Consider the following 26,539-nt stretch of genomic DNA (forward strand, 5'->3'; position numbering starts at 1 on the left):
CTCAGATGAAGAACTGTTTATTCTGGCAGTGGAAAAAGCCTTGCCTAATGAAATGCCACACAAATGCAGCTACAGGAGCAGCAATCGTTTTCGCTGCAGAAAGACTCTTGGCAGGGAGAAACCAATGCTCATCAGTTAAATATTTACTAAAGATATGAGCATGGAGAGAAACCTTGTTTACTTGAAGCTTTAATTTGACTGTGTTATAATAAGAGTATAATAAGAGCCAACAGGTCTTGGATAAGTCTGCCAGAAAGAAGGACTATAAATTAGATAATAAGACCCTACAATTGTTGCAGCTTTTGTTTATCTTGCAAAAATTGTACAAATCATTGTCATATTGTAGCACCTGTGGAAACTGGTTGTCACAAGGCTTTAGTAGAGGTGATCTATGTCCTGCTGCTTTAACTTGCCCCAGGTAACTGCTAATTCTTGAAGGCTGTACTGTGCTTTAGTCCCAAAGACACCATTTAGCTACATGTATCACATCATAGATTAAAGGTGGCTTTCTGAAGTGAGTGTGGTGATGCACAGTCATCTGCTCAGTTCTAAGGAGAATGAGGAAGGAGGCTCATGATCTCATGTTGTAGGAAGTTCCTTGTTCGTCCCGGCCGGGTGCCCAGAACCGAAATAATCACACAAAAACGGTATTAATTAAATCACTGCTTGGCCCATTAGCTCTAGCTTCTTATTGGTTAAACCTTACATCTTAATTTAACCCATTTCTATTAATCTGTGTATTGCCATGTAGCTGTAGCTTACTGGCTAAAGTTCCAGCATCTGTGTCTGGCAGGGCTACATGGCTTTTCTCTCACTCCACTTCCTTTCTCCCAGCATTCAGTTTAGTTTTTCCTGCCTAACTAAGTTCTGTCCTGCTATAGGTCCAAAGCGGTCATTAGTCTTTAATCATTAATGGTAATCACAGCATACAGAGGGAAATCCCACATCAATCTCAAGGCCAGCTTGAGCTATATAGCAAATTTGAGTCCATTCTAGAGCACGATTTTGCATTAAATAAATGTCTCTCACTACAAATTAAAAAGCTAATGTAAAATACTATTTATTTGAAGGTAGTTGCTGATAACCTTGAGTATAGGTATCTTAGAGATCTTACATTAGAGTAAGAACTCCTTAGGAAATGAGTCTTTCATATATATACTGAAAATACATAGCATTATTTATAATGATCAAAGGTACTTGTTACTAATAATACTGAAAAATAAAAATCATGCTAAGTATAACTCAAAACTTTATATCCTAAATGTGTTTTTATTCACTAAGCTATACAACTGGATTTGTAATATGTGTGTATGGTGTGTATGCTCAGTGTGTTGTGTGTGTTGTGTGTGTGTGTGTGTGTGTGCTAGTAATGTGGTACAGGGAATCAAACTTGGCCTCATGCATGAAAGGCAAATGCATCCTCTACTACTGAGCTATGTCCTAGATCATTTTTTCTTTATGTTGCTAATTATATTTTTACTGAACAGAGAACTTTTAGGTTTTACTATGCTATAAAAATTAATGGAAATAATGCATGGCAAGGGGAAAGATTGCATGAAATAATTCATAGTAGGAAAATGAGATATTGCTACAGCATACCTGTGGTTCTCTTTTAGTAATGTGACATCGTACCGAGAGGCACGCACTGGCAATGGAGACACCAGTGCATCGATTTTCATCACAAGGTCGCTCATGCTATACAAGCAGAGAAACAGTATGTGAGACTTCTCGGAAGAGAAAACTTTGTATTTCATGTTACAGTTGACAACTCTAGAAAGGCCCTTTCTATATGAATGACTATAGCTTCTCTCTTACAGAAGTAGTTTACAAAGGACACAGAGTCTCTGGGAAAGGTGAGGCACTCAACACAATAAACATGGATAGTGGAAATTTACAGATGAAGCCAAAGTATAAAAAGTATGAGACCTATGCACACAGTCTCTATGAAAAAGGCTCCTCTGTGAAAGGAGGGTGTATAACTGGATGAATGCAAAACAGAGAGAAAGAATGGAATAAAGAAACAAACCCCAGCCCTCAGAGTTAAGGGATGGAGTTAAATGCATGGGTTGATCACCCTCTTCTTCATGTCTTTGTTATGAATCTTGTCTAAATAGTGAAGCATTTTCTAACTGTGAGAAAACATATGAAAACACTATACTCCCAAATGAGTTGCTATAATACCTTTAAATACTTACTCTTTGGAGTCGATTTCCATATTTTCAACAATGTCTTTAACTTTCTCTACCAAATTACTAAATGTTATCTTTTCAATCAAGTGAAAATCTTCTAGGTACAAATCTTCATGTAAAGGTCCAAAGAACTTGAAATAAAGAAAGTTTTATTGTTGGATATTTTCTGGGAGACATTCAGGAAAACTTTCTCTTTTCATGTTTACTCAATCACACTACCACTGCACTGCCACGAGCATCTTCTGGGAGAGCTATTATGTGCCCACTGTCACACTGTGTGTGCAAAGCCCTGTGTAGGACACGGGGCCGACATGATGGGCTCATATAGGAACGCATTCTATTTAACAACATTAGAAGCCATGTCAAGTGGAATGTTGTTTTCTTTAATAGACAGATTACAGAGGCTGGTTCCAGACACGTCTTACATGCCCCTGCAGCTGCTCTGGAATGAACACTCTTAAATACTCATGTGGCATCTACTAGAATCTTGCAGACGTGACATCAGAGGTCTGCTAATGCTTCATTGTAAGTGTAGATCACAGGTTCTTAACACGGAAACAGGCACTGCATTACTAAAAGCATGCTTGGAAACATTTTTTTAAACTTTGAGATTTGATATAAATTTAACTTTAAAAGCAGTTTCAATGTTTTGGTTGTTTAGTTATTGCTGCTTTTGTTGTTTTGTTTTTATCACTGGGCACATGGGATTCGGAAAGAGTGGAATTTTAGATGTACCTATTCCTAATGGCTTGAAAAGTTTGATTATTAACTTAGAATAGGGTCCTCAAATCCTAAATTATTTTCATAAAATGGTGTCTATCTTTACTGATGAAAGTCACCGGAACACTTGCTTCTTTTCACTTATGTAAGCAAGCACAGCATCAAACAGTAAAGGACCTGATTCTTCAGTCTCTATTCTACTTAAAGTTGAATGCATTTGCCAAATAATGAAATTTAAATGGTATAAAATCAGATAATATTCAGGGTGGGAAAAAGAACTTTAAATTATAAAATTAAACAATAATAGAATAAAATACATCTGGTATTTAAGTCTTGATTTCAATATTTTAGAAATGTGATTTTTTTAAGTTAAGGTAGAATTCTATAATATAGAGCATTACCTGCTTTGACAGCACATTAAACTCTACTAGAATGTTCATTAACATTGAATAGGAATCCCTTCGTATGGGCTTATTCTCATGTATTAGTTCATAAAAATAAAGTCTATATGTGAGCTTACAATCTGTAGTTCTCAAATATTTCAAGAGAAAACATGAGTTACTATTACTGAAAAGTTACCTTGTCGGGCCTGTTTCAAGTATTCATACAAATGCATATTAAATATCCCCAACAACAGATTGCAGCTCCTATTGTTTGAATAATGAAGCCAAGTTCTACTAAATTTATACAACTCACTGACAACTGAGTCTGAACTTATGGCCGCGTGGTTCGGAGAGTGGGGTTTGCTTTCTTTACTGCTTGCTAGGCCATAATTTTCCACAATTTTTGACTATGTGGTGTGATCAACAGAAACAGAAAACACTAACAGCATATTTAAACATATAAATATTTACTTCTTTAGTATTTCTGCAAGAAATTATGTGATCATTAGCTGGGCAAGGGGAGCACACCCTTGTAACTCAGCCTTTGGGAAGCCAGGTTTCTGTTAAACATATTTTTCATTTATATATTGTTTATTTAACAGCAGACATCTGTGAGTTCAAAGCCAGCTTGGTCTACATAGTTCTAGGTCACCCAGAAGTACACAGTGAAACCCTGTCTCAAAAATAAAAATTTAAACGTGGAAAATATGTGATCATTATTATATTCATATTATTAATCATTTATAATAAATTATAACTCTAAATATTCCTCAACTTTACCATGGGACAGGTTCTATGTTAAATGCACTATTTCAAGGATGAAGCTGTCAGAATGCTAATGATCTGCCCCAGAGACTATGATTATTACTATATTACAGGTAATAAAGACGACATTGTTGCATTGATGTCAGCCACGGTACTCGTTCTGAAGCACAGTTCCTGTTCCCATCAGCCAGCCCAGGTAAGGACTCTGACCGGGTGTCCTCAGCCGCCCACTCAGACATGCAGCTGAGCCACAGCCGCGATCATGGTCACCCTCCCACTCCTCCTGGATAAGCCCGTGGGTCACAACAACCTCTCTACCCAGCAGACAGCTTCACTCACAGGAGGTGTGGGGTGCCTACCTGAATATTGTTGTCGACTGTGAGAGAAGGGAGGAAAAGGGCAGACTTAGGGAAATAAGTTTACTACAGCTATAGTATTAGTTATCATTACTAAAGCACTATGTTAATGATAGCAGACGATATAAAGCATAGGATGCTAATGACAGCCATTTACTCAAAGTTACCTTTAAAAACCTGTATTTCTTTCCATGGCAACTGCTGAAAGGAAGTGATGCCATCCCTGAAGCTCCGGAGACATTGCTTGCTATTAGACTTCTACCGCTTATTAAATGTTTGCTATCAGTCTGTCAAGCAGCACTCTCAGAGCTGCGGACTGTGGTGATGCACACCAGTAGGATTTGCTGAGGGAGGCAGAGGTAGGAGGATCACCAGTTCGAGGCCAGTCTGAGTCAGAGCTGGTTATGAGTCTTTAAAAAAAAGGCTATTTTATTTGTATTTATATGTATGTGTGTGGGTACCTGCAGAGGGCAGAAGGGAGCACTGGATCCCCTGACCTGGTGGTTAGGAGTCACCCACGTGGGTGCTGGGAGCTAGAACACAATTGTGGAGAACAGAAATCACTACTAGCTGAGCTGTGTGTCCAATGCCAAAAAGTATGAGTCAAACAGAGGTAACCAGAGCTCAAAAAAAAAAAAAAAACCACGGAAAGCTGCAGGAACACATTAAAACTTTTAAGATAATTTGATGTTTTGCCATATGGCACTTTAAGCCAGGTATCTGTCAAACATACTAGTTTATTTAATAAACTTTATGAACAGATTCTAATTTTTTACCTAAGTAGCTGGTAAGAAGTAGAATCACACTATTGTTCTCAAAACACTGATGAGTACTCATCATCTACTTACTGTGTATTTGTTAACAGACCTGCCGCATGTTGGGAGAGAAAAAGCATGCTATATACGCCAGAGGGCTCATGGTAACCCGACAACCTGAGCTCAACGCTGAGGATACACATGAAGGAAGGAGAAATACCTGACGATTATCTCTCTCTGACCTTTACACAGATGATACAAATATACACAAATATCAAAATAAAAATGTCATATAAAATCACAGATGGAATTATAATCATGCTTTTAAGAGAAACAGAAATATCTCTTGTAGAAAAAAAGGAGTTATTAGAGTTCATGTTCACAGCACTATGAGAATGACTGGTGCTTTTTCTTTTCTTTTTTCTTTTTTGATTTTTTGAGACAGGGTTTCTCTGTAGCTTTGGAGCCTGGCCTGGAACTAGCTCTTATAGACCAGTCTTGTCTCGAACTCACAGAGATCCACCTGCCTCTGCCTCCCGAGTGCTGGGATTAAAGGTGTGAGCCACCACCACCTGGCTCGAGTATGTTCTTCTATAGCTTGTAAAAGATGGCTAATATGTGACAATCTAGATATGCATATTCAGATTCACAAAACTAGCTGTCACGTGGCGTAAGAATTTCGGAGAAAGGCGCCGAAGAAAACGAGGTAATATGCTTTGTACCCCGACCACAACACTGATGTCTAAAGACGTAATGGTGGTTGTTACAAGGAAACGTGCTAATAGAACAGAGGAAGCTGGGTGCACAGAGAACACTCTGCTTTCCACAGCTGCCGGCAGGATGGTGTGATCACAGCTCGGGGAGGGGTAGCGGTAGTAGGTTCTGGCCCCCTTTTATTTGCCCAGAGCTCTGACTAGGACGTAACACACGAGTGCATGTCACTATGTTGGGTCTGGTCACAGCACCAGTGTCCACTAAAAGGGAAACATTTCTTCTTTTACTTACTTTCCCATTGCTGACAATACCAATTTCGCCAGGTTGCAGTTTCAGTACATCCTGACAGAATAACTGGTGAGTTCGAAAAATATTTACTCCAATGGTGTTATATTTTTTCTCAAAAGCATTGTTATCCATCTCCTAAGGTACAGGTTAAAAATGAAAAAACAAGAAAAAACAAATTAAACATGATGAAATTATTAAAAATAAAATGATGAAGTAACAGTAAAAATTCATCTATATAAATCCCACATTATTAATAAAATTATGCAAATTATGATTAAAATATATTTTTCTTTTGAAACAGCATTTTAAAGAGATAATTTCTTATCAAACCATTCATAAAACCACTAAATCTTGTTATAAATGCACATAGTTATAAATTAGCAATTATTTGACCATTTAAGGGAGATTTGTAGAGCATCATAATGTTTGAGAACATCAGTTTAAGTAAAATTTAACCATAAAAAGTTAATTATTTATTTAATTCTGAACTCAGTATCTCTCATGTTTGATGCTCTTAAATAGGAGTGTTTTTGATAGAAATACTGCATCTTACCTGAGTGTACAAATCACAGAAGGCCAATATAATAACTGTATTTAAACAATGCAGTATTTAAAATAATTCCTCTCAAAAAATTATAAGTATATTCATAGAAAATCAACCAGAAAAAGGTTTTATATAGCTTCATACTGAGGTACACTTTTCCCTATCAGTACTTTACCGACTTTAAAATATATACAATTCACCTTGGTGTGTTCTATTTGAGTACAATTAAGAGGTCTTCAGTCTGAAATTTTAGCAAGTCCCCACGCACTCCTATGACGATAGAGATGTTCCATTGCACCATTCAATATGGTAAGCATGGCACTTGAAATTAGCACTTGAAATATGGCTATCATAAAAAACAAAATTCACCTTCTAAGTGTATAATAGCCATACCTAACCTGTGCTGCAATCTGCAGCCAGAACACCTAGACACTGTCTACAGCCAGAACACCTAGACACTGTCTACAGCCAGGACCCCTAGACACTGTCTACAGCCAGGACCCCTAGACACTGTCTACAGCCAGGACCCTTAGACACTGTCTACAGCCAGGACCCCTAGACACTGTCTACAGCCAGGACCCCTAGACACTGTCTACAGCCAGGACCCCTAGACACTGTCTACAGCCAGGACCCCTAGACACTGTCTACAGCCAGGACCCCTAGACACTGTCTACAGCCAGGACCCCTAGACACTGTCTACAGCCAGGACCCCTAGACACTGTCTACAGCCAGGACCCCTAGACACTGTCTACAGCCAGGACCCCTAGACACTGTCTACAGCCAGGACCCCTAGACACTGTCTACAGCCAGGACCCTTAGACACCATCTACACACAATTATTTTACTGACCATAGTAAGAAATGTTTTAATTTTGCCTCCAGAATAAACTGCTTCAGCAGTTTCTTCTTTTGCCAGTTTTCTGAGAAATCTTCTCAAAAGGCTGTTTTTATGTGTTAGAAAAGCTGCCAAAATTCCTCTAGAAATGACTGTGTTTTCTTCATTTATCTTTGATGTGGGATTATAGATGATCCCCAACCGACTATGAGCACTTGTTTCCTGTAAAACACATTGACAGTTTAGAAGATCAGTACAGTGCTGGAGCCACCCTGGTACAGTTGAACAGGCTTGTTGGCCGTCAAGTTTTTGTCCTCATCTTGTACCTGTTCTACTTTTTGAGACTTCCTATGACAATTATAACAAATGAGTAGTTACCACCACAACAGCCAGAGAGGCAATCACTTAGTAACTATCCATTTCTTCTTTTATATAAATATTCTTTGGTAATAAAATAGTCACTCTGTGAGTGTATAAAAGAATACATAAAGTATATAAAACATAGATGCAGAATTCAATTCTGCATAAACATAAACGACTTAAGGTCAAGAAACTGAGCACTACCAGCAATCCACACAGCGCTCCTCCCTTCAGTTATCACAACCCTCCCTTTCCCTAAAACCACCATTACAGCCATTTACAACAGTCTCTTCATTTCTTAGTCCCTTTATTTCTAACACTAAACACTTAACCTTCTTCAGATTTCATGTGAGTGAGTTAACATAGAATGTGACATTCGGTCCTCTCTCACCAATCAATGCAATGAGAGATTCATCAATACTATTACTGTGTCTGCCTACCTACCTACCTACCTACCTACCTACCTACCTACCTACCTAAGTTCACATCAATAAAAACACTAAACTGGATGTCCTAATATATGTACACAGATGGCAGACTCATGCGGGCCCTGTCCATTAATGGCCCCAGTCTCTGTGAGTTCATAGGAAGTTTTGCTCATGTTGAAACTTTTGAGACTATTTCATAATTGAACTGTATTTTTGTACTTATCTTTTTACCTCCTATTCTAGAGACAGCCATCATGTTGTGAGCACATTTAAGCAACACAAAATCCAGGTTTATGTGGGAACGGAATAAAGCATTTGGCCCGTTTGCCGATTGGCAGTAAGTGTGCCATCTAAGCAGGATGGTATTTAGTTCCTGCCAAGAGTTGAGCTGGTGCAGCTCAAGATGAATCTTCATGAGAGGCCTAATCTATAACCTCTTACCTAAGATGCTCTTGAACCAGTCAACCACAGAAATAGGTGAAATCAATCACTGTTTTAAGTCATTTTAAAAAATAATTTTCTATATAGCAATAAACTTACAATGAGCTAATATAAAAATGTCATAAAACATTTTGACTTGTTTCTTAATTTTTAAATATAGATAATATATGCTCCCTTAGAAATACAGACATTCATTTAAAAAGTACCCTGAAAGGCAGCTATGCTCACCATTATACCACCAAGGCAGGGAAGGCAGGATCACGAGGGGTCCCTCTGAGACAGTGTGCCTGAGCTAATGGGAGCTCACCAAATCCAGCTGAACTGGGACTGAAGGAGAATTGGGATCAAACTGGACCCTCTGAATGTGGCTGACAATTCTGGCAGACTGAGAAGCCATTGATAATGGCACTGGGATTTGTCTCTACTACAAGTACTGGCTTTTTGGGGAGGGCCTTGGACTTCCCACAGGGCAGGGTACCCTGCCCTCTCTTAGGAATGGAGGGGAAGAGGGAGAGGAGGGAGCTAGAGGGAAGTGGGAGGAGGGGAGGAAGTGGAAACTTTGATTGGTATCATTTATAAAGTAACAAAAAATAATCTGCTGAAAAAGAAAGTACCCTGAAATACAGAAACCACTCCTTCTAACAACTGACTTACAATTACTCAAAAAAGAAAAATTTAAAGTTAATATAGCTTGCCGTAGTTTTGGTAAGACAAATTGACTAAGTTTTCTTAATCTGGGAGAGAAAGTACTAACTAGTTATGTGATAGAGACTGCCATCACTAGCTGTTCCAGTAAACACACGTTGAGCTCCCTGGAGACAGGCACTCCCCAGTTTAAAGTGGAGCATATTGCGCCAATTCCTGACCTGGTCTCCTGGATGCTGTGTTTAACACGGAGGGGATGACAACTGAGCGAGGGTTCTTCACCTAGGAAGAGTATCCACTCACCGTATGCTCTAGTGCAGAAAACAGCAGTTTTCTCCCAGATGGCACATCAAAATCAGCAACAATCCACAGAGTGACTGCAGATAGTACATTATCTGAAATTTTCAAATAGTCAAGTAAAATTAATTTTTTCCAAAAGCAAACTAAAAGGAAAAGACATTTTCTAGTTAGAAAACCCCACAAAATAGCCATCTTGGAGTCAATCAAAAACAGTGTTTTGAACTCTCTTGCTGTTGGATTATGTTACTACACACATTTCATGTATATGTACGCACATGCCCTATCTGGAGACAATCACGGGAATGGCCACCAGGAGAGACAGCTGTCTTATGTTTTTCATGGTTCCGGGGCTATAAAATGAAACTGTTTCTGGTATACGGTTTGGTTTGTTTGTTTGGGGGGCAGCGTTTGTCTATTTGTTTATACACATGAAGACTTTCAGTGAATACAGACAGAGAATCTGGAACCCAGAGGCAGAAACAGTTTATCATGTGTGTGTGCAGGCACATGTTTGTTTGTGAGTGCACGTCTACACGCATGTGTAATCAATCGTCAGGCTCTTTCCGAGACAGAGGCTCTCTCTGGCATAGAAATCACCAATTAGACAAGGCTGCTTAGCCAGGAGCCTCTGGATCTCCTCACAGAGCTGGGATGAGACAATAGTGGGTTCTTGGGATACAATTCAAGTCCTCATGCTTGCTTTGAGAACACAGTGGACTGAGCTTTTGCTAAGCTCCATTTTCAATTCTGACGCCATAGTTAAATGATTATATGATTATAATTCACCCAGCATCAGTACATAGCACACAAAACGGTACTTCTAGGGCTGCCAGTGCGACCCACAGAAAAAAATGTTTTTTCAGACTAGGTGACTAATTCAAAACAATTATTAAAAACAAAAGCCTGAGGTCCTAAAAGCTGAATATATTTGAAGCTACAATTATTATCATACTAAACACTACTTATAATAAAATAACTTTAGAAATAAGAGAGAAAAAATGTGTTAAAAAGGATGACAGCCACCAAGATCCTTCCTGACCCCCCTGTGTTCTAATCTCTTGCAGCCACCAGAAGCCTAGGCCAACAGTGAGATCCTCACCTCCTCTTTAAGGAAGGAAGTTAGAAGAATTCTGATTCTGCCTGAACATCTCACAGTTCCTAAGCCCAGAGTATTTCAACTGTAAAATCCTCAAAATCATAGTTTCTTATTCATGATAAAGGTAGACATGATATAATTTCAGCTAATATTCCTTTAATTTGGAAGAGATTTAATGAAATTAGGCACTTTAGGCTAATTTGCATAATTCCCAGACTTCTAGTCTCTGCCTCTTTGTCTTCATTTGACCCAGCCAAGGTCCCAGCCTGCTACCGCTAGGATGGGAACACACTATGTTTTATATGTTGGATTTCTTAAAAGAGGTGAAATTTTAATTCAATCTCCAGAATTTTAAAACCTTGTGTGTCTTTTGCTTTAACCTTTCAGAACCTCATTCCTTGCACCGCTAGGTCACTCTAATTGTTCGACCACCACCACTCACACGCTACAACCCAGGCAGTCTTCAACCATCTCTTCCTTACTCGCTCTCATGGAAGAGAAACATCTCTGCGGCTTGTTTCACCTGCTATCAGTCCTGGCAGTCTTTCACTAGAAACCGCAGCTTCTCCTGGCAAACCAAGCTTTCCTCCCGCGTTTCCTCCCAGCTCTCCTCCATCCTTCCTGTCAATCACTGTTCCTGCTTGTCAGCTCCCAATATCTAGAAAAAGTTCTTATACTGGATCCTCGTGGGCACCGAGACAGGGTCTGAGAAGCATTCCACACCAGGCAACCCATAGCCACAACACACTCCAACTAACAAGTCCAAATATTGACACCTAGACTTACGATCTTCCTAGGGCCCAGCAACCCCACCACAGCAGGCCCTGAGTACTTCCAGTACAGTGGACCCTTAGGAAAATGGGAGTCCATCCACCTCAAGAGGCAGCAGCACCACTGTTGGACATGACCCAACCGATGCTTCCTGCTATCATCACATGGATGCTTGCCAAACACGCTCACTGCTGCTCTATTCATAATGTCTAAACACCAAAACAACCTAGATGTCCCTCAATAGACAAATGAATAAAGAAAATGTGGTATATTCATACAATGGAATATAAACACAGCCATTAAAAATGAAATCTGCAATCTGCAGGTAAATAGAAAAAAGAAAATCACTCCCAGTGAGTCAACACAGAACCAGAAAGAGAAATATGGCATGCACTCACTTCTGTGTGGTTGTTCTCCACAAATCCTACTGCTGAATTAACTCAGTGAACATGGAGAGGTCAAGCTGGTGCCCACTGAGCCTTCACCTATAGACTTGTCAGGGCTCTAGAAGTACCCGTGCATCATCAAAAGGGAGATGAGCACCAGCTCAGCCACACACCCAGGGATCTACAATGATGAGCTGTATGCAAGACGTGCTAGTAAAATCATGGCACAAAGCTTGTGGGGATAACCAGCCAATATACGATTGGATTCAAGTTCCACCCTGTGAACTGGAACTCTTCCTGGATAGTGTTTGGATGGTCAAGAGCCTGAGAACAGATGCATCAGTGCTATTAATGTTCTTTTCAAGAAATTTAGAAATAAAATGCCTCTGAATAACATTCTTCTATATTCATAAATCACTGTTTTGTTCAACTATCATCAGAGACATTTCCTCCTGCAATATGATGGGAACAAACACAGAGACCCACCACCAGATATTAGGCAGACAGTGAGAGGCCTTGGAGCACTTCATCTTAAATGGGGTGTGTCCATCAAACCCCTCCCGTCTGGGATCAATGAGCCTATAGAAGAGGAGATGGAAAGATTACAAGAGCAGAAGGGATGAAGAACTCCAGCAAGGCCTATAACACAGCAGGACCAACGCACATTTGAACTCATGGAGACCGAGTCAGCATGCCCTGGGCCTGCATGGGTCCCATCCTCACGATGTCCTACAGCTGAGAATAGAAGTGGACATACAAGTCCAAATCCTAAACTCAGAAGCTATCTCTAATTGATAGCCACCCAAAGAGAGAAGTTAGTTTCTCCCAGTGGACTCTCACTGAGTACAGACACCACTTTTAAGGTCAGCCCCCCATGTCTAACAGTAGATGGTCAACATAAAGTGAACTCAATTGTAGTTTTAGAGATCTTCTTCTTCTTTTTCTTCTTCTTCTTCTTCTTCTTCTTCTTCTTCTTCTTCTTCTTCTTCTTCTCCTTCTCCTTCTCCTTCTCCTCCTCCTCCTCCTCTTCCTCTTCCTCCTCCTCCTCCCCTCCCCCTCCTCCTCCTCTTTTTTTTTTTTGGTCTCATAATGCTTTGTCTGGGCATCATTTTTTCCTTTCCCCTTATCCTAAAGAGCTTTCACGTATGTATTACGGTTCCTGATTTGGTGTTTTTAGCCCTCCTGTGTGTGCTAATATATGTGTCTCTGAATCCATATGTGCTTCTTGGGATTTTTCTTTGGTTCTTTGTTTTTCATGTTTGCTTTGTCCTATTGACGCTTGTCTGTTTTTATTTTATATTCTTTTCCTTTCCTTTTTTTCATCTTTTAAAAGTTGCCTGTTTGTTTTCTAATGAGAAAGACGAAGAAAAGATGAGGGTTTGGTTTGGATGGGTGGGGAAGACCTGGGAAGAGTTGAGGGAGGGGAAATCATGATCAGAATATATTGTATGGAAAAGTACATCTCAATTAAAATAAAAAGAGGGGAAAAACAAACAAACAAACAAAAAACCAAATAAATAAACTTCAGAGTAGAGCAGACCATGCAAACCTAACCTAAGCAATTCTATTCACTTTGGAACACTCAGCTGCACACTAACAAACCTGGGCCGCAGACCTCTCTCTTCGCTCCTTCCTCTGAATGCCTTACTATCTTAGTCTCTCTTTTCCATCTCTGATCCCCAACTTCAGCAAGACATAAAGGTTTTGTTGAATTATAAAGTAGAAATCCTATAATCTCCTCTAATATAGAGATTGCATTTTTATTCATGGACTCACTAATATAGCTTTAAATAGGTTGTATTACTTTTTTTTAAATGGTAAAAATGGGCTAATATACTTTTCTAAAAAAAATTAAGGGACCACAAATGAACTGCTACATAAATGATTAATGAGGCTAAGAGGGACGTTTCCCTATTTTAAAAATCGTTAAATTCTAATAAATTATAAACTGACAAATTGAAATCCCCTTATTAAAAATAGAAACACAGTACATTTATTTTGCAAGCGCCTTTCTACAGTTATGTTTTTATTACTTTAGAAATAAATTACAGAAAAACGCGCTTATTACCTTCTTGGGTTAAGTACTGCAGGCTTTTTGCAATCACAGCACTCTTATCTTGTGAATCCAAGAAAGAGAAAGTGGAGAAATCTTCAATGTCGGCAGTTACTGAAATAACAGATGTTTAATAACAAATTACTGAAACAGTCACAATAAGCATTTATAGGACAGTACAAGAATGGCTATTTACCTGATGAAGATAATAAATTAAGGTGCTGTGGTTTAGTGTGTAAAATCAAAGAATTCAAACGGGGTACAACATTATTCTTATCCATCAGGAAATCAACTACATTGATTTCATCATTTAATGTTCCCTAAAATAGAAAAAAAATCACTTTATTAAGATGGGCAATTTATATGCACATTGCTGTTATGCAATTCATGTAATATACATAATTTCAAATAAATTTTAAAAGCATGTAATTTAGGGTTACTATAATAAGCTTTCTTATACAATTATAAACATTCTAATCTATATTTATGTGCCTATATATTTGGTAAATTTAATTATTAATTATTAAATGATTAGGCTTAAAATTTTTATGTTACATATGTCATTAAAATATTCTTTTTAAAAATATATTTATTTATTTATTATGTATACAATATTCTGTTTGTGTGTATGCCTGCAGGCCAGAAGAGGGCACCGGACCCCATTACAGATGGCTGTGAGCCACCATGTGGTTGCTGGGAATTGAACTCAGAACCTTTGGAAGAGCAGGCAATGCTCTTAACCTCTGAGCCATCTCTCCAGCCCCTGTCATTAAAATATTCAATATAAGAACTGGAGAGCTGGCTCAACAGTTAAGAACACTGGCTGCTCTTCCAGAGGACCTGGGTTAGATTCCCAGCACCCACACAACAGCTGACAGCTGTCTATAGCTCAGTTCCAGGGGATCTAGCACCCTCTCTCACACACATGTATTCAGGAAAAACACTAATGCACATAAGATAAATATTTAAATTTTTCAGTATAATTACAAATATCCATGTGCATTCCTATCAATGCACACCCACCATAAACACATCTCTTTGCAGAGACACAAAGGCGTCTGTCATTTTCTCCAGGACAGCCCCTCTCAGATCTTCAGGACTCATCTCTTTGAGGTCAAAGGGTTCACCATTATAAAGAGCTTGAGGCAAAGGACCTAGGCCAGTCATATTGTAAAAGCTTGTTCCCGCCTGTTTAGTAAAGATACCAAATGTCAAATAAAATAGAGCTATTTGAAAGACAGAAATGGTGATATATTTTTATGTTATATAAAAACCTGTAAATTTTGTTATTTATAACTTTGTATGAAAAAGAAAGCTATCTACCCACATACAGCAAGAATAAGAAAGAGTTTTCTGTCAGGGTCTAGCTTGTGAATATTTTAGGCTTTGTCAAACTTTTATCTCTGCTGCAAGGAACTCTTGTTAGCAGGAGACTTGCAGATGCTTCATGAGCTGTCCCAAAGTTATTTACAGAAGCAGGCAGGGATGATTCTGCTGATCTTTGATGTTCAACATAACATTTACTTAAAACCAAAACATTTATTTACGGTACAAACTATTTTTATTGATTCAGTCCATGAGAATTACATCACCCACACTGTAAATATATCTGAATGCTGTTTCTCAAGAAGTTCACCGAATACTTACAAATTAAAGCAAGGTTCCCAGGGGTCCACAAAGGGGTCATTTAACAAGTCTGAGCATGAAGAGGAAGGGGTAGTGAAGGCTCCTGTTAGACAAGGACACAGAAGCCTGAAAGGTGACGCGTGAGACTCCCAGGAAGACAGAATGGAGAAAGGCAGCCAAGTGAAGGGACAGCAGGGACCAGCTAGAAGGGAACTGAGAATCTGTCATTAGGTGGCGGCAGTAAACAGCAGGTGTGGAAGGACAGGTACTGTCTGCTCCGGTCACAGAGCTTTACAGCGGTCCTCAGTGCTCACATCCCACCTTCTGAACAAGCCATCCACCCGACATTCGGCACTAAGGCTTAGGGTTGAACCAACATCTCACATGGAGTCTAGGAAACTAAGGACAAAGTAAGCATTCCTTTTCTGATATAGGATCAGAAGTGTTTAGATTTTGGAATATTTTTAGACTCTATCATAATTTTTACTCAATACATAAATGTTGAATCATGATGTTTTTGAATTCCAAAGTAAGTGGAGATTCCGAGTGGGGATATCCAGCCCATAGCAGTAGTATGCCACTCTGCGCAAGCGGGGAAAGACGCCAGTGAAGTCAATCCCCATGTCAAGTGGCTGCCATAGTTTACAACTTCAGCCGCACCCAGATCTGTGTGACCGAGTCTGAGATCTTAACCGCAGTGCTGTCTTATGCCTGCACTTACTGGACATCTGCTGTATGAAATGCTGATGAATGCATGTGAATAACATATGAGTACCATCTTACATGACCTTCCAGTGTGACATGACACGAGCAGTTCTATCTAAACAAAGTTCAATGACACGTGGATGGTCGTACTCTTTATCTTAAGGAGGACACAGCAGCACTGGAAACTGAGCTGGGATCCACTGCAGTGGTATGAGACCAGAACGGTGAAGCAGGCAAGGACACTTGTCAGGGATGTTCCACGCAGAACTGACATAACTTGAAGGCCGTTTGGGAGGAGGTAAAGCAAACAAGAAGTCTAGGGTGCCTACCACGCTTCCAGCAGAGCGGCTTTGCCAGCGCAATGACACATCTGCTCTGTGGGGCATGGAGGAGGAAAAGGTTTGGGAACAAAATACACGACGGCTTTGTTTTTACAAACTTTTGACTTCATGTTTATGGGAAATCCTCTAGGCAGATAAATGCTTGCTTCACTGCCCCTTCCTCTTGTTGATGTCTGTGTCTCTGTGTGTGTGTGTGCGTGCGTGTGCATACATGTGTTTGTGTGTTATGGGTGCACGCATGAGCACAGGCGCGTGGGAGTGGAGATCAGAAGCTAATGCTGGGTATCTTATCTCAATTTGAGCAGGGTCTCTCACTGAACTGAAGCTCATCCATTTGGCTGGACTGGTCAGCCAGTTAACCCCAGGACCCTGCCTGCTGCTCTTCACTCCTGGGCATGTGCTGCATTCTCAGCTTCTCATTTCTCAATACAAGATCGGGGGTTGGAACTCGGGCCCTCAGGCTGGCACAGCCCACACGTCACCACCTGCGCCATCTCCCAGCCCTGATGCGTGTGTGCTGACTTTTAAAGACACCCCTGCTGGAAACACAGGTCTGCTTTTCCCTCCAACGCACAGCTTCTAATTAAGCAACCTATGTTTTCCAAATATTAATTACTAAAGATAAACAAGTGACATAATTCCACACTTAATGCCTAGATGTCTCTTTTGACCTACAGATACATATTTTCAATGTATCATTTCACATATCTGTAAGTTCACAGGCATCTCACATACTGGACATGAAAAGCTAAAATCGGGACTGGTGAAATGACTCAGCAGTTAGGAGCACTAGCTGCTCTTCCAGAGATCCTGCGGTGCTGGCCTGTGCCTGGCACTGCCCTTCACACAACGTCCAGTCTTACCGCTCTTCTTCTGTCGTATTTGGAATGGGTTCCCAAAATATCCAAAATGTCAGCATTAGGGCATTTATTTTGGAGAACACTCTCCACGTCATCCACAGTGAGCACACGATGACCCTTCACTTTCTGGAACATCTGTGGAAGCAGAGACATATTTATTTTTTACAGCAATAAGTTTTCTTTCTCTAAGAATATAACTGTATTTGCAAAATAGAGAACATGTTTTGTAAATTCTTTCAGTCTGTTGATTTTGAAGCAGGGAGACAGGTACCCCAGGCTGGCCTCAAGTTCACCACATGGCCAAAGATGACCTAGAGCTGATGCCCTCTTCCTCCCTAGTGCTGTGACACAGGCATGTATCAGATCTCGTTTCTGCAGCTAGGGGTCAAGCCTGGGGCTCCATGTATAGTAGGCAAGTATTCCATCAGCTAAAATTGCCTGTGGCTTAATTCTAAGGATACTCTATATGCACATTATATACAGGTAAACAGATCACTTACATCACACATTTTCCTAAATATTTAAAATAGTGTATAAATTTAAAAGTGAAAACATTGTAGTTCAATCAAATTACACTAATTATAATAGTTTTATTAAAATGTATTTGCAAAATATTTTAAATATTTTAGAACTGCTTCATTTTCACTTCTGATTGGGCTTCAGTAAACACCTTATGACTAGATACTCGCTTATCTTTACTGCTCTCAAGTGTTAGATGCACACTGCTCATGTCTGTTTTACTCATTCCCCCTTTAAAAAGGGTGTGTGGTATAGACATGTATGTGCAAGTATGTACCTCTGTGGGTGGGCTTGCTGGAGTGTGCACATGCGGAGGTCAGAGACAAACTTGAAATGTCTTCCGTTTGCTCTTCACACCAAATCTTGTCTAGGCTGGCTATCAGTGAGCCCCTGGGGTCTTCTTGCCATAGTCCCACCACAAGCAATGAGGTTACAGAGGGCACTGACAAATATAGCTTCTTTGTGGGTATTGGGATATGAACTCAGCCATCTCTCCAGCTCTCATGTCTCCTTAGTAAGATGCTGTTATTGAGTTTATGGGGAAGAACTTAAAGTTGTGTGGGTAGGAGGGGGAGAGGATCTGAAAGGACTTGGGGAGGGGGAAGAATATGTTTAAAATATATTTAAATTATTTTAAATAATAAAAATATAGTTAAAAGGTTTCTGATCCTGTTTTATGGTTCAGATGCAGTTCTAGGCATGAAAGCCTTGGTTTTAAGTGTAATGTAGTTTTCTAAAATTAGAGCTCACTGATATTTAACCGTCACTTGCACTTTAATTATTTTCCATGATGATCAGTGTGCTACTACAAACTCTTAGACAACACTAAATTCAGTACAAAGCAGCATAGGATCAAGGCTAGACACGTGAGCAGTCTACAGTCCATACTAAAGATGAGCAGTCTACAGTCCATACTAAACACGTGAGCAGTCTACAGTCCATACTAAACACGTGAGCAGTCTACAGTCCATACTAAACACGTGAGCAGTCTACAGTCCATACTAAACACGTGAGCAGTCTACAGTCCATACTAAACACGTGAGCAGTCTACAGTCCATACTAAACACGTGAGCAGTCTATAGTCCATACTAAACACGTGAGCAGTCTACACACCGTACTAAACACGTGAGCAGTCTACACACCGTACTAAACACGTGAGCAATCTATAGTCCATACTAAACACACGAGCAGTCTACAGTCTGTATTAAACACGCAAGCAGTCTACACACTGTACTAAGTGATTCACAACTCTATACACAAGACATGCTCATTTGCCATTGCCCCTTAGTCGGGTGGTTGGCAATTTCTGTCTTCTCTTTGTAGCATCTTTACAGACTCAGAATTATCTTTCAGGCAGCTTGCTGTCACTCAGAGATCTCATCCTTTGAAACTGTTCAGGAAGTGTATATTATACATGTGACCATTTAGAGCAGTGGTTCTCAACCTGTGTGTTGTGACTCATTTAGGTGTCACATATCAGATATCCTGCATATCAGACATGTAAATTATGTTACATGCATTATATGTTAATGTATTATGTTTGCATTAGCAAAATTTCAGTTCTGAAGTAGCAAAAAAAAAAATAATTGTATGCCTGGGTCCTAATGAGGAACTGCATTAAAGGTCACAGTGTTAGAAAGGTTGAGAATCGCTGCTTTAGAGTGTCTTTAATCATCGCATAATGACTTTATTCAAGCATAGCTCAGGAATCCCCAAAAATCATTTCTGTTATGTTTTCTCTAAATTCAGGCATATACAATTTAAATTTCTTACAGGGTTAGATTAACCTACGTAAATTGATATACTCAGGTAGAGGCTCAGTTGCCAGCTTATACAATTGGGACAATGGGACAATCTCACTATTGCAGATTCAAATTGATCTGTACTAACTTCCAGAAATATTTTCATATATTTCAAACTATATAATACTAAATACAGTGGCACAGGAAGATATTCAGGAAAGCATTAGGGCATGAGCTCACGTGGATCATGGAGGTGAATGCTTCTGATGTGCCATGCCTTTCTTCAATGTAGTTGAAAGCTCGCCAGAGAGCGACCCCAGCATCTGCTGTTCCATCAACTTCACTTTCCGTGTTAAGAATGAACACAAAACCAATCCTGGAAAAAGTGGATCAATATGTAATGTTACAACTATCTCTTGGCTAACAACAGATTACCACTTAAAATATTATACTGTAACCTTTACATGGGGAAATATATTAGATACAGAAAGGGGAATATTTGAAAAGGTTGATTATAATGCCTGTTCACCCAAACCTCACAGCTATTATAGTCCTGCAAATGTTAATCGCCCTCTAGAGGCACTACTAGATTTCCAGAGTGATCATATTTTTCCCCCAGGAGGGCAGCAGATGAGAACTGTTCAGCTTTCATCAACAGACTCTACCATACAGGCATCACATACTTCATAACCAAGCCCTGTTCCCAGTGCGAGACTGCTCATCTAAGGGCCACATCCACTGCCTCTGTACACAGCATAAGCAGTATGAAATTTACTTAAATAATATCAATTTACAATTACCTAAGAGGAATTTCATTATAATAAAAAAATTCTGCCAAACTTATAAAATCCAAGGTGTATTCTTGAGCAGGATCAATAAACAGAACCTAGAATAATGAACATAATAATTATTATAAGTCTTTAAAATGTCTGTGAAATTTAAATGTACTCTAATTTCTTTAATTTAAAGCATGAAATTTAAATGTTAAGATTTCAAAAATTTCTACCTTGAATAGCAAGAATTTCACGATTTAGAAGATTTATCATAGTAACATATCAAATATAATGTTACATCGAATCTTAGAAAGACTAAAGGTCCTCTTGCTGTACCCACAATATAATGTGTACACTTTCTACAAACTAAAAGATCTCAGTTCACATCTTCATTGCCACGAATATGCCTGTTTCCTGACAAGTCTTACAGAAAATAAAGTAGACTTCCTAGGCAAAAACCAAACACACAAAACACTGCATAGTCTTAGGTGTTTCTCTACACACTTCAAAATTCCAAAAGTTTGTTTGAATACTTAGAATTGCAATAATGAACCAATGAACATTTATGAAAAATGTATTTATTTATTTTTCCTGACTACTAAACTTTAAATTTAGCACAAAGTTAATTTCTTTGAGATAATATACAAATATTATTATAAAACTACATGAGAGCTGAATAATAATAAGACTGGGTAGGGAGAGAAAGTGACTACAACTCATTCTATTCAGGTATGAAATGGTTAAAGAATCCTGGCTTCTGTCCACCAGCTCAGATGACCCTCCAAACTGCTGTCCCAGGGAAGCACTTCCTTACACCTGACATGCCTACAGTCAACTGCAAGGAAATCAAGAATGGATATAATAAGTAAAATCCCAAACTCACCAAATTATGAAAATTACGCCTTATGGATGGAACTGTTCCATGTAATACTGGTTTTAGAAATTCCCACACACTTGCAGGCCATGTACTGTACAAACCATCAGTTTCTAAGTCGTTAATCCACTAGAAAAGAACCCAGAAACCAGTTAAAGCTACATTATTAGTTATATCACTTTAAAATATAGGATTTTTTTTTTACTGTATTAAATTGGAGGTGAAGACATACATAGATTTTTAAACTTTATTTTTAGTTACGTGTATTGGCTGGTGTGTGATGGTGGGGGAGGTGTGTGTAGGTATGGATGCCTGCTGAGGCTGGAGCAGTTTATCCTTTCTTCATGGTTTAGAAGACTTCTAAGTTAACACGACAGACAATATAGACGGAGACACAATTGTGTCACCTTCGATGGTAGTTACAACAGCTAGAGAGAACAGCAAAGTAGTAAGGCTTGAACAACACAATAAGCCACCAAAAAGAATCTTTTACCCAACATGCCAGGATATACATTCTTTAAAGTATACCTGAGGTATTCTATAGGACAGATATATGATATCACATGTAAAAAAGAAGTCTTAGCTGGGCGGTAGTGGCGCACGCCTTTAATCCCAGCACTTGGGAGGCAGAGACAGGCGGATCTCTGTGAGTTCGAGACCAGCCTGGTCTACAGAGCTAGTTCCAGGATAGGCTCCAAAGCCACAGAGAAACCCTGTCTCAAAAAAACCAAAAAAAAAAAAAAAAAAGAAGTCTTTTACAATTCTGAAATGATACATCCATGCAATTTCACAATGAACTAAACTTAAAATTAGCAAGAAAGTTTCAGAAACATCACAAATATGTAGAAAGTAAACAACATAATCTTAAATAGAGAAGACTGAAACAGACGCAGTCATCCAGGAACTATAGGCTGTGATGAAGTAGGACTGCTCCCACAGGTGAAACTTATTTTCACATATGGAAACCCACGCACTACATCATATCATTATGGGAGAACTATAATAATCTTAACAGATTTCTAAAAACATCGACAACATTACTTTCTCATTAGGAAAACCAGAGGGTTATTTATGTGTGTTCTTACGTTAACAAGTGGTGATCTCGGGTCATTATCCAACCTTCACTCTAAGCCACAGGGAAAGTGGCACAGTGTAATTTCAAAGCTAGAGACAGGCCACAAAAGTAAAGATCTATGCAAGGGCAAGGAAGCAAAGCCAGAAGAGAAGAGACACAGAAGGAATGAAACATGGTGAAGAACAAACCTGACGAAGGGTCACTGAGGTTGAGAGGTAACAACAAAGACTCAGATGCCACATCTGTGAACCACACAACTAGGTACATAAAACTGACCAATAACCCAGAAGAACATAGATTGGTTTTATGCTAAAAATTTCAATGCTTAAAAACTTCAAAGGTTTTAGCACAAAAAATAGCACGAGCACTTACCACTATTGAAGAATGCCGAATATCTAAGACATAGTCGTGCTTCCAAATGGGTGAATTTAATTTTAAGAATTTGCTCATGTCTTCCTCACTGAGGCCAAGGTTTTTAAGGCCGCTCATCAGCTTTCCTTCTGATTTGAGAATATCTAAAATGCTTCACGTACAAAGAAGAAATAATTTAATTTGTCAAAATTTTTAAGAAATCTAAAGTTTGACAATTTTGTTTTCATTTGTGGTATGTACATGTTCATGTGTATAGATGTATATGTATATGCATGAGTGTGGAAGACAAGTCTTCCTAATTATTTAAATATTAATTAATAAATATTTAAATTTATTCCAATTATTTGAATATTTTAAATTTAATTTCAACATTTTGAAATTTAATGTTAAATTTAAGTTCAACAAGTATTTGAGTTCCGTGTTGTAAGAGTTATTATTTGCAGAAGGTTCAGTGGTTGATAAACAAGCAAAAATAAGTTGCCTGCGGAGAATTTGAAGTCTAGCGAATAGCTAGTGCTGAGAAACTAAATTACAACACGGGATCACTGTAAAGCCACAGAGTGCGGTGCTTTGACGCTTTGTGGCTCCAGAGACTTCACGCTTGTAGGTATACAGTGTTTGTAGAGCTGAACAAAATTAAATCAGATAACCATTAAGATATACAAAATCTCCCCCAAAGCCATAGACTAACAAAAACTCCAGTACCAAGCATGAGAAAGCTCCTTTTCAACAATGAGTCAGGTAGTCCAAGTGACTGTCAAGAACAACAGAGTTTACTGAGGTAGCTGTGGTTGCCTCTCAGAGCCGGAGGGTGGGCCCTACTGCTGAAGACACTACATGTGCTTAGGATATACCACCCACATGACTCTGGCTGAATCCGACCTGAGAGCCTCTTTCCTGTGGTCTTAGCCTCCGTGGTGACAATGGAGGGAAGCAATTGCATAGTGCTACCCAGATGCAGCTCTTGTGAGCCGCTCATCCCAGAACAGATGGAGAACAGCAGAAAACCACACTGGACACAATGCAGAGATCAAAGGATAATGGGAGCGCAGCCCCAAAGGATACATCTACATCACAGCCCCTGCATCACAGTCTCGCACCGGGATCATGGAACATCTTGAAAGTGTGGGCAGAAAGACTTTAAGAGTCAGTATATAGGGAAGTGTGCTGTGAAACAGTCTCTCCTAGAAATGTCAGTATAAACAAGACCAGTGCATAGGAATACCAATGGACATTTTAAAGAGTAAGAGGTAAAACTTTACAGGGTTTCATCTACAGACAAAGATCTGTGGGAAACTAATTACAGCTGAGAGAAGATTAATTAGCTTCTCTCCATCAGCCAATGAAGGTTGATCAGTCCTGAAACCACACACACACAAACTGAGCATGATGTATTTGCATATTTGCACACACATAAATATATAAAACAATAATGATCAAAGATAAGCAGTCATTGACTTGAGGGGGGAGTTATGAGAGTCAGGGGAGGGAGCTACATGGGTGAGGTTGGAGGAGGAAAGTGAGGAGGAAAAGGGATGAAATTCTCTTTCACTTAAAAATATATTTAAAAAAGAAAAAGTTCTAAAAAAAGGAACAAAGGAAGATAAAACTATTGGGTCATAGTAATTCCTCATTTTCCACTCAAAGAGAAAATTGTGAACTTGATAGTAGTCTCTCCCTTCTATGTCTCTGTAATTGGGCATTTTCCTTTCTCGGTTTTCTCCTCTCTCCCCTTCCTGTTCTTATTCAAATACCGCTTTACACTGACTTTATTGTGCATCCTGTATTGACCTTAAAAGTTCTCAGTTCTCCACACAATTTCTGCATCGCCTTTAAGTGAACCATGGTAGCTACAACCTGTAATCACATCGCTGAGAAAGAGAATTATGACATACGTAGGTCACTAATTACCGGGGAAGAGTCAGTTTTCAGAATTCCTGAAGAACCTCCAGTATTTCTAAATGTTTCTACTCTGGAGCTTTTCCAGACACTGTCCTAGAAAACACTCTGAAATCTATATGCCACCTCCCTGTCCTCTTTAACCATGTTCACTGTCCTGGGCACAGATACAACTTTTGTCCCTCTTAAGTTTACAGATCAAGGCCTGCGTCTTTCTATATTTCTATAGCATTTAGTTTATATATTTTATGCTATTAGGTCCAAGACTTTAACTATTATAGAGAAAAGTCATATTTACAATAAAATTCTAAGACAGACAGTCCAAATGGTCTCTCTCTCTTTCTCTCTCTCCTTCTCTTTTACACACTTACACACACACACACACACACACACACACACACACACACACACACGCGGAGTGGGTAGGTGGATGGCCTTGAAAAGGATCTGCATTTTCCTATGCTGTTAATAAAATGCATCTGAAACATTTTACAAATTTTTAAATTTCAGTTCAATAATAGCACACTCTTTGATTTAAAATTGAATGACTGAATTAATGTGCTACATAAATTTATAAGTTCCAGGCATCAACTTTTAAGAACAGTTTTATGCTTCTCTAGTAAGAATAACAGAAATCCCATCTACTACCCTTTTGTCTGACCCATGACTTTAACTTACAGGTGAGTGGCCACTGTAGTGAAGGACTTCCTAATTCTACCTCAGATTACTTTTGGTTACTAATTCTGTTTGCCTCAAGAAACTGATGGTGCCCAAAATTCTATCTGTTCAGTGCAATCTGGAAGAACACCCCTGTCAAACATTAACCCTGTGCTAAATGAAAGGCAGTCTAGATAATGACACAGTAAGTTTACCAGTCACCCGATCACCAAGATCGCTCCAGGTCTGAATTTGAGGACAACATGCATGACTACATTTTAGAACTAAAAACACTGCATGTAAGAGAAAGGGGCAGAGAGGAGGGAGAGCAGGTACCAAGAAACGTTAAGGAAAATGTGTACAGCAGAATGCGGGACTACAGTGGACAACAATTTACTGTATATTTCAAAACACAAAGAAACGAGGAGTTTAATGTTCTGAATATGAATAAATTATGCTTGATGTGACAGAAATGCTAATCATTATATGTATATATCAAAATACCACATTGTAACCATAAATGTGTACAATTCTGTGTCAAAATATGTGTTATATTTAAGTCATTTGCTTTTTCAATTTGACAAATGCTGTGTTCAGGAAATACATCATTTATCTTTATACAAATCATAATTTAGATTTAAAATGTAACACTTACCTAAAAGGATCATAAACATCCACGTCAATAAGAAGGCCATTTATAAATAGACGAGCATCACCTGGCTTAATGTCAAATCTGTCTCGTAGGTCCTTGGAAGAAAGCAAAGTAACAGCTAGCCAACAATAGTGATCAATATTTCAGCCCAACTACAATACATAGATGTACAGTATTGGTTCTTGAATGTATAGTGTTGGTTCTTGAATAGGAACAATAGTCAATTATTTGGCTGAAGTACCTTCAGTTAGTTATTGGCTTTATGAAATTTCTTAAGAATGCCTCAGGAAGTGCTTTGGGAGTGAATTCTGCCTTTTCGTGTGTGCATGCACGTGAGTGTGTGGTGCTGCAGAGATCAAAGGCAAGACCTTGCACAGACATATGCAAGGTAGGTGTCCCAACCCTGAGCTGACTCC

The 26,539-nt window shown here is 39.0% G+C and overlaps 1 protein-coding gene across 1 annotated transcript in view; it reads right to left on the reverse strand.

Moving 5' to 3' along the window:
• Positions 1-26,539, reverse strand: part of Uggt2 (UDP-glucose glycoprotein glucosyltransferase 2) — a 100,355-nt gene that overhangs the window by 41,684 nt on the left and 32,132 nt on the right. Inside the window, exons 11-24 of the mRNA XM_041676912.1 lie at positions 26,127-26,218; positions 22,916-23,066; positions 21,478-21,597; positions 20,622-20,707; positions 20,062-20,197; positions 17,564-17,695; positions 15,052-15,216; positions 14,225-14,348; positions 14,044-14,142; positions 9,726-9,817; positions 7,564-7,770; positions 6,174-6,305; positions 2,196-2,320; positions 1,600-1,695 (exon numbers count right to left, since the gene is read on the reverse strand). Coding sequence (XP_041532846.1) covers positions 1,600-1,695; positions 2,196-2,320; positions 6,174-6,305; positions 7,564-7,770; positions 9,726-9,817; positions 14,044-14,142; positions 14,225-14,348; positions 15,052-15,216; positions 17,564-17,695; positions 20,062-20,197; positions 20,622-20,707; positions 21,478-21,597; positions 22,916-23,066; positions 26,127-26,218 — 1,757 coding nt within the window. The remainder of the gene's footprint in view (positions 1-1,599; positions 1,696-2,195; positions 2,321-6,173; positions 6,306-7,563; positions 7,771-9,725; positions 9,818-14,043; positions 14,143-14,224; positions 14,349-15,051; positions 15,217-17,563; positions 17,696-20,061; positions 20,198-20,621; positions 20,708-21,477; positions 21,598-22,915; positions 23,067-26,126; positions 26,219-26,539) is intronic.

The sequence above is a fragment of the Microtus oregoni genome, unplaced genomic scaffold (assembly GCF_018167655.1).
Source record: "Microtus oregoni isolate MIOR12 unplaced genomic scaffold, Mior012 000001F_ref0000356, whole genome shotgun sequence".
Classification (NCBI taxonomy): Eukaryota; Metazoa; Chordata; class Mammalia; order Rodentia; family Cricetidae; genus Microtus; species Microtus oregoni.